Genomic DNA, 16,693 nt, shown 5'->3' on the forward strand with positions numbered 1-16,693 from the left:
AAAACGTGTTGTTTTTGGCATCTTGTTCAGCACTCCCACACACACTGACATAAAACAACTCTCAGCCTGGCGTAGAGTCTTTTTGTGTGAGTTACAGCCAAGAATAAGAGTGCTCCAAATGGGGGTTGTTGTCTGGATAGTTTCATCTCCATGCTTTTCTGTTGTTTGTAATATTGTATGAACTTGATTTCTTGTTACACATTACCTAGGGGACAGTTTAGCTGAGATTGTCCCTCTTTTCTCTCTTCTTATACTTAGGGGAGACTGAAAATTGGTATCTGAAATGCTTTACCACTTAGTGACTTACCACTTAGTAACATGCAAGTGATTTTCTTTTCTATTGTTTTTTCCTAATTCCTACCCACTATAAATCATAACCATCACAAGCCATTTACCAACCAGGGAGGGCAGAGCAGGCACATGCTTCCTCTGAGACATGAAGGCAACCTTTAAAATCTTTTTTTAACTGCTGCTTATGCTGCATCACAGGGCAGTGTAACACATACAGAGGAAAGGTTTATCTGTCCTATTCTACATTAATGAGCTCACAGATTTCTGAGCTCGCTTTTATTGACAGGAAATAGAAAGTATGTCATCCCTCTCAACCTGAAAGCGAAACTAATTTCGCTTTCTCGGCTCACGGCCATGGAAAGCTATGGCATTGTCAGTTGATTGAGAGTACGAACGAGGTGTACGCTTTACTATTGCACCATGCTGGAGACTAACAAGCCAGAATATTTAAAGCAGTGAACCAAGTGACAGCTAAAACCAAGATATATTGCACATGGACCTAATGCATGAGAGATCCATAACTTAACAAAGAGAAATAGATCAACTAAACAAGAACTAAACACTGAACAGGTGAACACCATCAGACAACATATTAATAGTAATGGCTGGACAGGGGTTGAAACAGCAATAAAATCACTATGCATTGTATACAAAAGTGCAGGACATAAACCCAAAATAAACCAACATAATCGCATAATGGAAGTTGTAGAAGACCCAAACCTCAGACTCCTGAATGATCAAAATCTGACAAATTTACTGACAAAATATTAAACATGGCTATCTTAATCAGATACGTCTTCAAGCTAAAGTTACATTCTGACAGTTTGGCTAAAATTCTGATGAACTTTGAGTCCAACAACAGCATTGTCATCTGAGGCCAGGTTTCAGTACTTGTCTACAAACAATATAGAGGCTGATCTGATATGTCTCAAAATAAACATGTTACAGGCTTTGTTCTTCTTATGAGCTGTTGTGCAAATCACAGAAAACTAGCAAATGTGTGGAAAAATGAAATGACTGGGTAACAAGTAGGTACTGTATACAGATAGACTCTTTTCTGTTCTGGCACCGAGGAGGTGGATTGAACATCCCCTAGATGTCCGAAAAATATATATTTGATTACTAAAATATAACTAAATTGCTAGTTATATAATTACTAAGTGAAATGTATTATTTAATTATACTACAAATGCAACACTAGAACACTGACTTATGCACTGCTATTAATGTTTTAAGCCAAAAACTTCCTATTTAACGATCCCATTATGCAATTAAATTCAGATTTCAAGTAGTGGTGAAGGTTTTCTTGTTCCGATCTGCACTGCAATCTAAGGTGTATTTGTCTGCCATTTGATTTGAGCCAGTTTGCTAGTGTGTTCTCCAATGAATTGTGAAAGGACTAACATGGTGTATAGGGTATTGACCAAGAGTTTATGCCAGGTCCAGAGCAAAAGAAAGCTACAGAACTAACAATAGACAGTCTATGTTTGCTGAACTTCCAAATCTACTTGTTCACCTTCATTGTCTCATTCTGTGGAATTAGTCTCTGAACATTAACATGGTATTTTTGTCTTTTATTTTCATTAAGTGATAATCAGGGAGTTGGACCCCTATACTGAGATGCAGAATTCTCTCACTTTTATTTCGGCACATCCCACGATACCTTTAATACACTCTCCAAATATTATGTTTGTATGCATTCTATTCTTGTTTTCTCAGGATCAGCTAATGCAGTTAACACATTTATGTGCTAATCTCAGGTGCTGCACTGTAGACTTTATAATATTCTTTTCTGCACCAATTCATTAACAGGAACAACATGGCTATATTGCTAGTGAAAAATATTGTTTTATTAAACAAAATAGCCTTAAATCTACATTAGTAGTTTCAGAACTGCAGTTGAGTTGGCAGAACCGAATCCAATCTACATGCACACACAGTCCAACACCAACAACAGAACTAAGAAAACTGAAACACTTCAAATTTAAACATTTCTAAGTGGTTCTAGCCACAGTAAACCCATGTATCTTGAGACAATCCATATGAGGCCATCCTCAGCAGCAGCGAGCGGCCTCCGAGTGTTAAGATGTCCAACCAGGAGTAGGTCATAAGGATGAATTAAGGCAGGTCCAGAGAGCAGAAAAGAGGGTCAGGATCAGTGGTATTTCAGAAGAGACCTTTGTAGCTTGACATGAGAGAAACACAGTCCAAGGTGTAATTTCTACTCTTGTCCAGTGTTCTTGGCCTAGGCTTCAGATCAACCACAACCCTGACCACAATGAAGCAGTTACTGGATGTGAATGATTGAACATTTTAAGACTTGCATTTTTCCAAACTGCAGCTTAAACCTAGTCTTGTACCCCCCCCCCCACACACACACACACACACACACTCACACAAACACACTCTCTCTGTCTTTCTTTAGCCTTCCAGTGGTGAGACCAGAGAGGGTTGGATGAAGATTGACACCATTGCAGCGGACAAGAGTTTTAGCCGTGTAGAACCGAGTCTTCCTCACCAGTACAAACCAGACCGGATGCGCCGCATCAACGTCAAGACGCGAAGCTTTGGCCCCCTGACACGTCGCGGGTACTATGGAAATTCCTTTTGATCTTTTCACGGTCACCTTCATACCACTGCGTGGTCCAATGTTGATATGTGATGGATCACTGTTCCGAGATGAAATTAAACTCTGTATGGTTCAGCTGGCTCTGTTAGCCTGCAAAGCCAAAGCAATTCAGCTGAGTAAATATCAATGTGTTCCAGTGCTAATATTTGCAGGAATGAAAGTCTGGATGGAGAGAAAGCAGACAACCTTGTTTTCTTCAGCTCTGGATGACAGCTGAGCATGCAGTGCATGACATTTTCCACCTTCTTTCATCCCTCTTTCTTTTTCTCTGTCTGTCTCTCAGATTTGTGCTGGCTATAGTAGACAGTGGAGCATGTGTGTCACTTATGGGTGTGTCCATATTTTATCGCCGCTGTCCAGCAACAACATTGTACCTGGCCTCCTATGTGGCCACACCCTCAGGGGCGGAGCCTTCAGCTCTGGTGTCAGTGACTGGGACTTGTGTACCTCACAGCCAATCACAGGGTGGGACGTCTCCCCGAATGCACTGTAATGCAGAAGGTGAATGGATGGTGCCTGTAGGAAGCTGCACATGTGACGCAGGATATGAACCAAATCACAATGGCTCTGCCTGTCTTGGTGAGTTTAATAATGCTTTACTGAGATTATTAGCCCAATGTCAAAATCATTATGTCTATGTTGTGGGACTATTTACATGTACATTCATTTATATGGAAGATGCTTTTATCCAAAGTGATTTATATCATTCATTCCGAGTGCACATCTGAGAGTAATGGATGAATGGTGGAATCAGTGAATTTCAGTCAACACAGGATTCTAAGCTCATAGTATTAACAGAATTTATAGCATAGAACCATAACCACTGAACCATCACTGCCTGTAAGATATGCCTGTCTGTACAATCACTGAACCAACCAATCTCCAGGGCCAACAACATCCATCTGTGGTTTTCATGTCTCTGAACAAGACCAATCACGTGGACACAAAAATCCATCTAATAAAAACAGGATAAAACTGATTTATATACAAAACACTAATTCATTCAGAAGGACAAACCAAACCAAATCAAGGTAACCACAAGAGCATTACATATCCCCAACTTTTTAAACTATTACAGTATACATATTATGACAATATTACTCTTAACCCTAACTGTGTACTTTTACCTGCATCAATAGACTGTAAGCTTACTGTATGTCTTCGTTGTGTCAGTGTGGCTCTGAATCAATAGTCCATGTGCCCTACTGTCACTGTAATTATAATCTCGGCTTGATGGACAGAAGATGGTGTGTATGTCTGTGTTGGTGTGTGTTATTACAGTGGACAGCGCGCGTGTGTGTGTGTGTGTATATGTGGGATGGGGGGTCAGTTGCACAGATTTGTTCACGGACAAAGGAGACCATCTGCAGTACGCAGTGTTCTTTTATGCTGTGTGTATCTGTGAGTGCATGTGCCAGTCTGTAAATGTGTGTCTCACTGCACTGTTTGTGTGTCTGTGTGGCAACCTGTACATTTTTGTGTCACAGCACAATACCCATGTGAGTTATTGGCTTTTACTGAGTGTGAGTATAGAATTTGTGTGTGGTGGAGGCAGCTGACGTGAGTGTTCACAAAGTGATGTTTTGTGTGGTATACTAGAGAGAGAAAGTGAGGGGGAGAGTGTGTGTGAGAGAGAGAGAGAGAGAGAGAGAGAGAGAGAGAGAGAGAGAGAGAGAGAGAGAGAACGCTCCTGAGATTAAATGAAGGAGAAGCAGCAACAAGTCCAGCAACAGAGGGCGGAGCTTAATTCCAGGGAAGATGGCATGAAATCAGAGAAGAACATATCTTAAAGAGAAGAGGAAAGAAGAGAGAGTGAGAGAGCAGAGGAAAAGAGCAGGGCGTGACACATTTAGGTCACATTGATGTATTGGCCACTCGACTGTGAACAAGTGACAGAAAGTGCAGGGGAAGGGGTCCGACATACAGTAGAGTGAGTGGACACAAGTTAATGATGCAAGACTTAAGTTTGCATAAACCCTCGACAAAGATTGATAAAAGGAATGGGAAAGACCGAGGTTGTGCCTGGTTTAAACTGGAGGATATTTTAAGGTGTGAAAAGTCAACATGTCATTAAATTCACAGTGAGTAACAAGGGCCTGAAATGTTACCTCTACAAGCTGTTCCATGTCGAGGGAGCAGAAACGTTTGCCCATCAGTCCAAACAGGAGGAACACTAATATGAACAGTGTTCTGCAACTATAAATCATAAGTTGCATATTTTCTTGACATTTAATCAAATACCAACTTTTCTAAATGTTTCAGCATGTCTGTCTCTCTCTGTCTCTCTCTCTCTCTCTGTCTCTCTCTCTGTCTCTCTCTCTCTCTCTAGTGCTCTCTCTCTAGTGCTCTCTCTCTCATTTATGTTCAATCACAATTTTTGTGGATCAAATGATTACATGTTGGGCATGCATTCAAAAAACACACTGAGGCACATTTGGGTAGACTGGACACACACATACTATCTCTCTGTTTTCCTCTGATAATTTAGCCCTGCTCGACACTGTGCACAGAAACACCATATATAATCACAGTGAATCATATCATATAGATTTCCACATTATTCTTGTGATAAATTATAAAACATGTTCTCTGTTCAGCTTCCGTTAGGTGATATAATATAATGTGCTTTTAACAAAGTGCACAATGAATATGAATTTATCCATCCATCCGATTTCTTAAGTGTTAAACACAGGTTTGTGGGGAGGATGGAGTCTATCCCAGGGGACTTAGAGCACAAGGCAGGGGGCAAACTGGACAGGGTGCAAACTAATTGCAAGGCACACACATTCACACAGTAAGGACAGTTCCGAGAATACACACACACACACACACACACACACACACACACACACACACACACACACACACACACACAAAAAAAAAAAAACTCTTGCTCCCCTCAATGAATAAACATAACAATCTTAATAGTCCCATTGATGGAACCTGACTCTAAATGAGCAGAATATCTATAGAGAATTTGAACTACTTTACTTTCCTTATATTGTTTCAGCTTGTTTCTGGATTCTGAATCCAGGTTAGCCTTCATTGTTTTGGTTTAAGTCATGCAATCATTGTCCAGCTCAGTCTGCTAGATGCTGGGATTTGTTGTAAAGCTAGTGAATAGATATACAGAACTGTAGAAAGAGTAAATAAAGAGCAATGTACAGCAGCCAACTTGCTCTAATGAAAATATAACCCTCTGTTGCATAGCAATAAAAGATTAAGAAAGAAATAATACTGTGTGCTTTTTTAGTACAATAGTCATTTATTTCTTTTATATCTATGACACGAACAGGGGCATAGTTTCTGTGGTGTGCGTGTGTTTGGGTGTGTGTGTGTGTGTTGGGGCGGATAAAGCCTCCAATAATCAGCATTAGCAATCATAGCCAACATGTAGAAGTCATTTATTTTGTAACATTACTGGTGTTCTGAACAGATTGTGAGTTTGTCAAAATAAATATAAAAAATAAAAATACAAAATTGACCTTCTGTTGTGTAAGTCAGTAACGGCCAAATATTGCCTCCCAACACTGCAGCTGATTAGTGCCGTTTGACCACGAGAGCAGATCAACGGTTTGAAGAGGAAGAGATACACTGCTCAGAAGACTGGTTTGCATTGTTGGTTAGAGAGATTTTTGTATTTTAAACTTTTTATATTTAAACACACATATACAGATACACACACACACACACACACACACACACACACACACACACACACACACACAAACACTGGTGAAGCGATGCAATATATTGTAGCTAGCTGGCTATTTCATTATCAAATCAACTTATTTCATAAGTATCAATATACAGTATCAAGTTAGAGTAAACCCATTATTATCAACAACAGCAAGGTTGTTCTCATTGGATGTTGTGCATAGGAGAGCTGACTTTATGTTTTCCTTGCAAAAAAAAAAAAATCCCTTTCTCTTGCCTGCACTACATTGGCATGTTAAAATCTCACAATAAATGATGTGTATAAGTTCAAATGAGTTGCAGTATGTGTTCATTTGCCCTGTCATTACGCTCTGTGTAATTTATTTCAATGAAACAATCGCTGAATGTTCAAACAAAGTCTACACCCATGGAAACAGGTTAGCGCATGTTAACACGTTACAACATTACAGCAGATACAAACTGTCATCCCTTCAGCACCCTTTCTTTTTTCCCTCTATTGAAGCTGACAATACAAAAAAAAATAAAAATGTTCATCAAATGTTCATGTTCATTCTCCTTATCAAAAGTCAGAAATTTATATATATATATATATATATATATATATATATATATATATATATATATATATAAATCTCTGACTTTTTGACTACGAGAGCAGAGAGAGAGAGAGAGAGAGAGAGAGAGAGAGAGAGAGAGAGAGAGAGAGAGAGAGAGAGAGAGAGAGAGAGAGCAATGCTTTATTTATTTATTTATTTTACATCTGCTTATTATTAAGTTTAAACTGTTAGGGCATCTGACTATTTAAATGTATAACTAAAGCAGCATCTTCAGCAATATAGTCATTATTCATACATCACATTTAGGTCCTGTAAATTCTGCCTTTTTAACAAAACTGGATTTAGTTGCTTTGTGCTTTCCCTAGCTGCATGGCATTGTGTATTTAAAACGTTAACCAAGGGTTAAGTTCAAATTGGTTGCACTGCTGTTTGTCCTGGTTTCAGTACAAATTAATTTTGTAGTCTCAGATAAGTGTGTTTGATGTTGTGCTGTGATGTTTTCTGTCAGCCATGTGTAGACAATATACCCTGAACCTCTGGTAATGTGGGAAAATCCTCTAAGAGTCTTTCTGTTTAAGGCTGATGAGCTAAAAGAGCATGACAACAAAGAAAAATAAAATCAGAAGACGAAACCTACTGTTGATTTGTGTCTTTGTGCACAAATGAGTTTGAAAGTGAGCTTCTGTTTTTTTTTGGGGGAGCTGCTTTTCGTCTTTTGATGCAGGGCAGGCATGAGGAAGTGTGTATGTTGTTGTGCCTGCATGTTTCTGTCAGTATGTAGCGCTGCGAGCAAAATAAAATGAGAGAGAGAGAGAGAGAGAGAGAGAGAGAGAGAGAGAGAGAGAGAGAGAGAGAGAGAAGAAAATGGGTCAGTGATCTAAATACCAAGTACAATGTCAACGGCAGATTACACACTCCACTGATGTCTCTCTCTTTTTCCTGTTTGCATTTATTTTCTCCAAAATCTATCCCCTCTTGTCGAAATGACAATTTTCTTCTTATTTTTAATATAAATATCACAGGGAAATCCAAACTACAATAAACACAAGCATCTCTCTTGTTGCTTTGATCTATTCGCCCTCATCCGTCCTATTTCCTTTTACTATCCTAAGATGCTGTGAGCAATTTGACATCAACTTACAGTACGTACAGTAAGTTGTTCAGTCAAGTGAAGAATTTCTAAGCCTATAACTAACGTGCATTACATCACGATGACTGACAAATAGTAAACAGTCTCTGTGTCCAAAATGTTGCACAGATGAGAAGAAAACATATTTTCGAACACGTCTCCTTTGTTGTTCCTGAATTTATCATATTACAGATAAGGGGGAAAATGCTGAGAAGGAGGATATGAGGAGCAGTGATTAGTAAATGATGAGTAAATGAAACCAGGACATTTTTTGGTACCTTCTTTGTCAAAGCTCTGGGAAAATCACATAATGAGTTCCAACAGCATAAAAGATAGAAAACATCTCACTGTCGCTTTCTTTCTCTACCTTATTTTTCGTCCTCTCTCACCTCTCACGACGGTGCTGCGAGCGAATCACAGATTTAGTAGAAGTGAAAACAAGGAAAAGCTTTTATCTTGGGGAGAATTGCAACACTTTCTCGCTTTCTTCTGTTTTGTCTCTCTTTCTTGAGCTCTGACGTGTCCCAGTCAGACACATGCACACTACTGAAGACTTGAAAAGGTGTTACACTTGTTAGACAGCGCTTTGCTCGTGAGACTAGAGAAAGTGTGAGTGGTTTAAGGGCCAGATCTCAGGTAGCTCAATGGAGTTGTACACACCTTTACATATATATCTGCTTACACACACACACACACACACACACACACACACACACAGTCCATGCTTCTTTGACTCTGTGTCAGTATGAAAATATGGAATTCATGCTAAATTACGGTTATTTACACGTGGTTGATTCTATAATTCAGATTCTAAAAAGGTCTTGTGTTGATGTTTTGCCTCTGAGTTTTACTTTGCAACATTAACACTGACCCTCTTATCACTCATTCCTGCATCTTTTTTCTCCTTAGCCTGTCAGTTGGGCTTCTATAAAGCCGTGTTGGGTTCGATTTCATGCACCGAGTGTCCAGCTAATAGCAGAACCAGTATGGAGGCTTCTAAAGTTTGTGAGTGCCGCAGTGGCTACTACCGGGCGCCGAATGACGCCAACACTACAGCTTGCACTGGTAAGGACCAAGTGACTACTACAGCATGTCTTTACAGATTCCAACAACGACCAAAAAACAGAAGAACCCTAATTAGGTAAGCAGTACCTGTTCAGAAATAACTTATTAGGGGCTGAGGAGAGCAGCATCATAATCCTGGTCTCTAGCTGGGGTAAAGGAACTGCCAGATATTATGCAACAGGAAAAGCTATACTGTATTTACCAATAATCAGGGGGAAATGTTGGCTTTCTTTGCAAACACAGTCTCAGGTGAGAGAAACAACCTAAAAAAAGAAACAAAACAACAAAATGTTTAAGAATACTCTAATTAATTACTGAAGACCATTGTAAAATGATGAAGCCAAAGCAGTGAAGTTTGAACAGAGACAGGTCTTTGGAATAAACTCTCTGTTTGTTTATTCCAACTACATTTGAGTCTACATGCATGACCATCCAATATACTCTAGCACAAAGTTATATGAACTCTTTTCTGGGAGTTGATTTTTCAGCTCTTTTCAGTAGATAAAACTAACATTTATTTAAATAATAACCATTTCATTGTAAATGAAACACTCTTACAAACAATCTAAAACACTACAGTGGTTTCAGGTGAAAATAATTACAAAAAAAACAAAACACAAATATTTGGTAGGCACCCTCATCCAGAGTGACTTACATTTATACATCTTAGGGGACCAGGACGGGTAGCTTGGTGGACCTGGGATTTAAACTAACAACCTTCTGATTACTAGTCCAACACTTTAAACACTGAGCTACTACTTAAATACAATAAAATAATAGTTTAATAAAGTAAAATGGCACTTTTAACTTTCTCACAACAAAGTCCAAGATAATGCCGATGGACGCCAACGAGATTTAGACCAAACAACACCAGGGGGATCTGAATCAGGCACCTCAACACCCAGCGCATGAACACCAAAATATTACACCGCTTTAGGGGTCCTCATAAACTAAATAGTCTATAGTCTAAATTCCAAAATTTTAACTCCCAAAATTTGACTCTTACCCAAGTTTATGTCTAACTCCAGAAAGTTCAAATCTGCTCAAAAATGACTTGAGAAATATTTCACTCATTTAGAGAGTCAGAAATACTGGTTAAAAACTGAGTAATTTGAGTGTGTTTCCTTACCAGCCCCACCCTCAGCCCCTGTGTCTCTGTCATGGGAGTACGAGAGCTCAGAAGGAGGGGTATCTCTACGCTGGAAGCCCCCTCTGGACCTGGGGGGTCGGAGTGAAGTGACATATAGTGTGGTGTGCAGAATCTGCCCCTCGGCCACATATACTCACCCCGGTGCCTGCTCCTGGTGCGGAGATTCAGTCACTTACACTCCTTATAAAAGTGGCCTCAGACAAACTAAAATTACCCTCAGCAATCTGCTTACCCGAGTCACCTATCTCATCCAGGTAAGCAGACTATTACCATGAGCACTCACACACTCAAGAGCAGTCCAACAACCAAAAAATGATCCAAAGGTTAGTATAAAAATGTAATGTAAGGAAAGATTTGTGTGAACATTACATAGAAGTATTTCCAGAACACAATAAAAAGCAAAATGAATTCATTACCAATTCATTACATTTGATATGTAAAGTGCAGCCTAAAAGTGGTGCTTTACGTTAAAGAGCGCATGGTACTTACACTGAATATGGAATGTTTCAGAATAATATATTATTCTAACATATTTGCTGCCACAGAAAAATATTAATTATTTAATGCTATCCAGAAATCAGCCTGGTTATATATTATTATGGGGTGTGTGTGTATGTGTGTGTGTGTGTTCTCAGACACCCCATTTCACTGTATTGGGCTATTTCTGTTTAAATTTTGAGAAACACAATAGGTGCCGCTGTGTTTCACTAAAACTTTTTACCTTTTTTCTTAGTGTCATTATGAAAAACTAGAATAAAAAAAATCAGATATTGTTATTGGGTCCAGTGTAAAACAGCTTGTGCTGTGGAAAAACACAAAACTCTTAGAAAAGCAGACTTATTAAAAAAAAAATCCCCATGCAGTTTCTTAGCTAATTGAATAATTCCATTTTGCGATACACTGTGAGTCATAATACAAAGCCTAAGATTATCATATTTTATTTCTATGGCTTACTAAGACTACTGCCCTTCCAATAGGTCCCTCTACATCATCCATGTGTAAAGAATATGAGGAGCAGTTAAACCCATGTCTTATTGTGTATGCTCCTCCATTCTCAGTAAATCCCTTGTTCCTGTTTACAGTAGTGCCTATAAAAGACAGCTGACCCCGTTTTATAATGATAACTAAACCTGAAAATGGGTGTGAGAAGAAAGCCATGTAGTTTGATGTTCATTTACAGCCCATTTACTAAAATGAGCCTAAATGGACTATCCATCATTTTCACAGACAGATATAGCAGTTCCTCCATTTGTATACAAATCTCTTTTACTCAGCAAACTACATTTTCAGTCACAGTGAGAATAAATGTGTTTATTTGTTAAACATGCCCAACATTGATGTACTGAAGATTTATCTTTTTTCTTTTGTATACATTGATTATAATCCCATATGCAGTATGTATGCATGACATTTTTAATAATATAGTAATAATATAGATTTTTATGGTTCTGTTTTCACAAGATTCTACTGGAGTTGATGCAGTGAGCTTAGCTGAGTTTTATTTATTTTCATGGAAAGAAAATTGATGAATAACAACACCGGATTTGAACTTTGCATGATTTGTCACTAATGTTGACTGGCAGGTTCAGGCTATGAATGATGTGTCTCCTCTCAGTCCATTCCCACCGCAATTCGCTAGCATCAACTTCACCACCAGCCAATCAGGTGAGAGTTATTTTACTTTGATTTAATTGATTGGTGTAATCAATGATTGTGTGTCTGTAGCTGCATATATAGTTTTATGTGTACACTGAGTTACAGGAATGGTTCGGGGCCAGAGATCTTGGTGGGGCAAGTTGACAGTCATAGCAACACAGCCTTAAACAACAAGCCATTTTTACTCCAGCAAATAAACTGCACTGGAGCGTCATCAGCATCCAGTCTAATGTTTTGAGAGGTCTTAGATGCACATCTGTTAACATGTGTTTGATACAGCAAGTGTGTTTCACTCATGACACACACACAAAAACTGATATCATTAAACAGGAATGGCAGATTTGCCTCCAACAGTGTGAACAGGTCCAATTATTAGCCCAAGAAAATTGTGCATTGGGAAGGAAATTTCTTCTTTTTCCTCAGTCTTTGGTAACATGGTCACCATAGAGCACATACATTTCTAATGTGCAGACATACATCCAACCATCCATTTTCTACCGCTTATCCAGGGCCGGGTCGCGGGGGCAGCAGTCTAAGCAGGGATGCCCAGACTTCCCTCTCCCCAGACACTTCCTCCAGCTCTTCCGGGGAAATACCGAGGCGTTCCCAGGCCAGCCGAGAGACATAGTCCCTCCAGCGTGTCCTAGGTCTTCCCCGGGGCCTCCTCCCGGTTGGACATGCCCGGAACACCTCCCCAGGGAGGCGTCCAGGAGGCATCTGAAACAGATGCCCGAGCCACCTCAGCTGACCCCTCTCAATGTGGAGGAGCAGCGGCTCTACTCTGAGCTCCTCCCGAGTGACTGAGCTCCTCACCCTATCTCTAAGGGTGCACCCAGCCACTCTGCGGAGGAAACTCATTTCGGCCGCCTGTATCCGGTATCTTGTGCTTTCGGTCATGACCCAAAGCTCATGGCCATAGGTGAGGGTAGGAACGTAGATCGACTGGTAAATAGAGAGCTTCGCCTTGCGGCTCAGCTCTTTCTTCACCACAACAGATCGGTATATCGACCGCATCACTGCGGAAGATACACCGATCCGCCTGTCGACCTCCCGCTCCATCCTTCCCTCACTCGTGAACAGGACCCCAAGATACTTAAACTCCTCCACTTGAGGCAGGAACTCTCCACCAACCTGAAGAGGGCAAGCCACCCTTTTCCGGCTGAGAACCATGGCCTCGGACTTGGAGGTGCTGATTCTCATCCCCGCCGCTTCACACTCGGCTGCAAACCGTCCCAGTGCATGCTGAAGGTCCTGATTTGAAGAAGCCAACAGGACAACATCATCTGCAAAAAGCAGAGATGAAATCCTGTGGTCCCCAAACCTGACTCCTTCCGGCCCCCGACTGTGCCTAGAAATCCTGTCCATATAAATAATGAACAGGACCGGTGACAAAGGCAGCCCTGCCGGAGTCCAACATGCACCGGGGACAAGTCTGACTTACTGCCGGCAATACGAACCAAACTCCTGCTCCGGTCATATAGGGACCGGACAGCCCTTAACAGAGGGCCCCGGACCCTATACTCCCAGAGCACCCCCCCACAGGCCATCACGAGGGACACAGTCAAATGCCTTCACCAGATCCACAAAACACATGTGGACTGGTTGGGCAAACTCCCATGAACCCTCCAGCAACCTGGTGAGGGTATAGAGATGGTCCAGTGTTCCACGACCAGCATTGTTCCTCCTAAATCCAAGGTTCGACTATCGGCCGAATTCTCCTCTCCAGTACCCTGGCATAGACTTTTCCGGGGAGGCTGAGGAGTGTGATCCCCCTATAGTTGGAACACACCCTCCGGTCCCCCTTATTAAACAGAGGGACCACCACCCCAGTCTGCCAGTCCAGAGGCACTGTCCCCAACCGCCACGCGATGTTGCAGAGGCGTGTCAGCCAAGACAGCCCCACAACATCCAGAGACTTAAGGTACTCAGGGCGGATCTCATCCACCCCCGATGCCTTGCCACTGAGGAGCTTCTCAACTACCTCAGTGACCTCAGCTTGGGGGATCGACGAGTCCACAACCGAGCCCTCCGCCTCTGCTTCCTCAATGGAAGACATGTTGGTGGGGTTGAGGAGATCCTCGAAGTACTCCTTCCACTGTCCGAGGATGTCACCAGTCAAAGTCAGCAGATTCCCACTGCCACTGTAAACAGTTTGAGCAGGGCACTGCTTCCCCCTCCTGAGACGCCGGACCGATAGTCCTTCTCCATGGCCTCACCGAACTCCTCCCAGACCCGAGTTTTTGCCTCTGCAACCACCCGGGCTGAAGCTCGCTTGGCCCTCCGGTAACAGATTTATCTTTTTTCAGCTGCCTCCGGAGTCCCCCGAGCCAACCAGGCTCGATAGGACTCCTTCTTCAGCTTGACAGCATCCCTTACTTCCGGGGTCCACCACCGGGTTCGGGGATTGCCGCCACGACAGGCACCGGAGACCTTACGGCCACAGCTCCATGCGGCTGCATCAACAATGGAGGTGGAGAACATGGTCCACTCGGACTCAATGTCTCCAACCTCCCTCGGGATCCGGTTGAAGCTCTGCCGGAGGTGATAGTTGAAGATCTCTCTGACAGGAGACTCTGCCAAACGTTCCCAACGGACCCTCACAGTACGTTTGGGTCTGCCAAGTCTGTCCAACTTCCTCCCCTGCCATCGGACCCAACTCACCACCAGGTGGTGATCAGTTGACAGCTCCGCCCCTCTCTTTACCCGAGTGTCCAAGACATACGGCCGGAGGTCAGATGAAACAACCACAAAGTCGATCATCGACTTCCGACCTAGGGTGTCCTGGTGCCATGTGTACTGATGGACACCCTTATGCTTGAACATGGTGTTTGTTATGGACAAACTGTGACTAGCACAGAAGTCCAATAACAGAACACCACTCGGGTTCAGTTCGGGGGGGGGGGGGCGTTCCTCCCAATCACGCCCCTCCAGGTGTCACTGTCGCTGCCCACGTGAGCGTTGAAGTCCCCCAGTAGAACGACGGAGTCGCCAGTCGGGGCACTTTCTAGCACCGCTCCCAGAGACGCCAAGAAGGTCGGGTACTCTACACTGCCATTTGGCCCATAAGCACAAATAACAGTGAGAGACCTCTCCCCGACCCGAAGGCGCAGGGAAACGACCCTCTTGTTCACCGGGGTGAACTCCAACACATGGCTGCTGAGCTGGGGGGCTATGAGCAAGCCCACACCAGCCCGCCGCCTCTCACCGCGGGCAACTCCAGAGTAGTAGAGAGTCCAGCCTCTCTCGAGGAGTTGGGTTCCAGAGCCCAAGCTGTGCGTGGAGGCGAGCCCAACTATCTCTAGTCGGTATCGCTCAACCTCCCGCACCAGCTCAGGCTCCTTCCCCCCCAGCGAGGTGACATTCCATGTCCCTAGAGTCAGATTCCGTGTCCGGAGATTTGGTCGCCGAGGCTCCCGCCTTCGACTGCCACCCAATCCACATTGCACCAGCCCCTTACGGTTTCTCCTGCAGGTGGTGGGCCCACAGGAGATCGGCCCCACGTCGCTCCTTCGGGCTGAGCCCGGCCGGGCCCCGTGGAGTAAGACCCACTAGGCGCTCGCATGCGAGCCCCAACCCCGGGCCTGGCTCCAGGGTGGGGCCCCGGTTGCGCCATACTGGGCGACGTCACGGACCTTGTTATAATTTTCTTCATAAAGGGTTTTTGTGAAGAAAATTATAACAAGGTCCGTGACATCGTCAGGCATGCAGACATGATCCACCCTATCTTTTCAGCACAGTATATATAACAAACAAAATAGTTCTGCACATCATAGACATGTTCTCTGTCTGAATGTACAAAGCCTTTGTGCCAATTTATTACATGTAGTTAGCATATAGCTATAAAACAATACCTCAGCTAGTATTTTTAAGCTAGTCCAGTTAACCCCATGAACAACCCCAGTCAACCCTAAGAACTGTCCTGTCTGTTGTTCCTCTCTGATAATAGGGAAGTGTGATCCCTGACAAAATTGTAAGATGTGTGGCGTTGTGAACGAGGACAAGGTTAGAAAGATTAACATTTGTTGAACAGCTGATATATTTGGTGGGGCTGTGCTCCAACTACCCCTCCAGGCAAGAGACCAATGACAGAAGGCATAGATTTAATGTGAGCATGTTTCTGTCTGTCATATTGTCAAGTTATTCTTCTATTAATCTTTTTAAACCATTTCTTCTTTATCTCTTTTTGTTAAAAATAGTCAGTAATCATGTCCATATCTTGCATGTGCTGTGTGTTTCTACTGTATAACAAACAAATGCTTATTCTATATATCAATGTCTGTTATTTTTTTTAATTAGTATACTTTTGCCTGGAGACTCCTCCACTCGTACTGTCTCATCGTTATTCCTCCTTGGATTTGGACTGTGGTGATTTTAGGTCACGATATCCTGTCAGCTCAAATAATGCTCAAGAAAGCAGAAAGAAGAAGAGGTTAATCGTTATGGCAGGTCACAGAAACTTTGGGGATGAAGAGCGCAGTTCAGGCCCCCCTCCAGATGAAATCGTGAAAAGATTCGCTGCCTCTCTCTCTCACTCTCTC

General features: G+C 42.5%; 1 protein-coding gene across 1 annotated transcript in view; it reads left to right on the top strand.

The window, feature by feature from the left end:
• Positions 1-16,693, top strand: part of ephb6 (eph receptor B6) — a 51,640-nt gene that overhangs the window by 22,940 nt on the left and 12,007 nt on the right. Inside the window, exons 4-8 of the mRNA XM_027146528.2 lie at positions 2,717-2,880; positions 3,204-3,499; positions 9,194-9,349; positions 10,482-10,753; positions 12,083-12,164. Of these exons, the coding sequence (XP_027002329.1) occupies positions 2,717-2,880; positions 3,204-3,499; positions 9,194-9,349; positions 10,482-10,753; positions 12,083-12,164 (970 nt within the window). The remainder of the gene's footprint in view (positions 1-2,716; positions 2,881-3,203; positions 3,500-9,193; positions 9,350-10,481; positions 10,754-12,082; positions 12,165-16,693) is intronic.

Source organism: Tachysurus fulvidraco, chromosome 3 (genome assembly GCF_022655615.1).
Source record: "Tachysurus fulvidraco isolate hzauxx_2018 chromosome 3, HZAU_PFXX_2.0, whole genome shotgun sequence".
In the NCBI taxonomy this organism is placed as follows: Eukaryota; Metazoa; Chordata; class Actinopteri; order Siluriformes; family Bagridae; genus Tachysurus; species Tachysurus fulvidraco.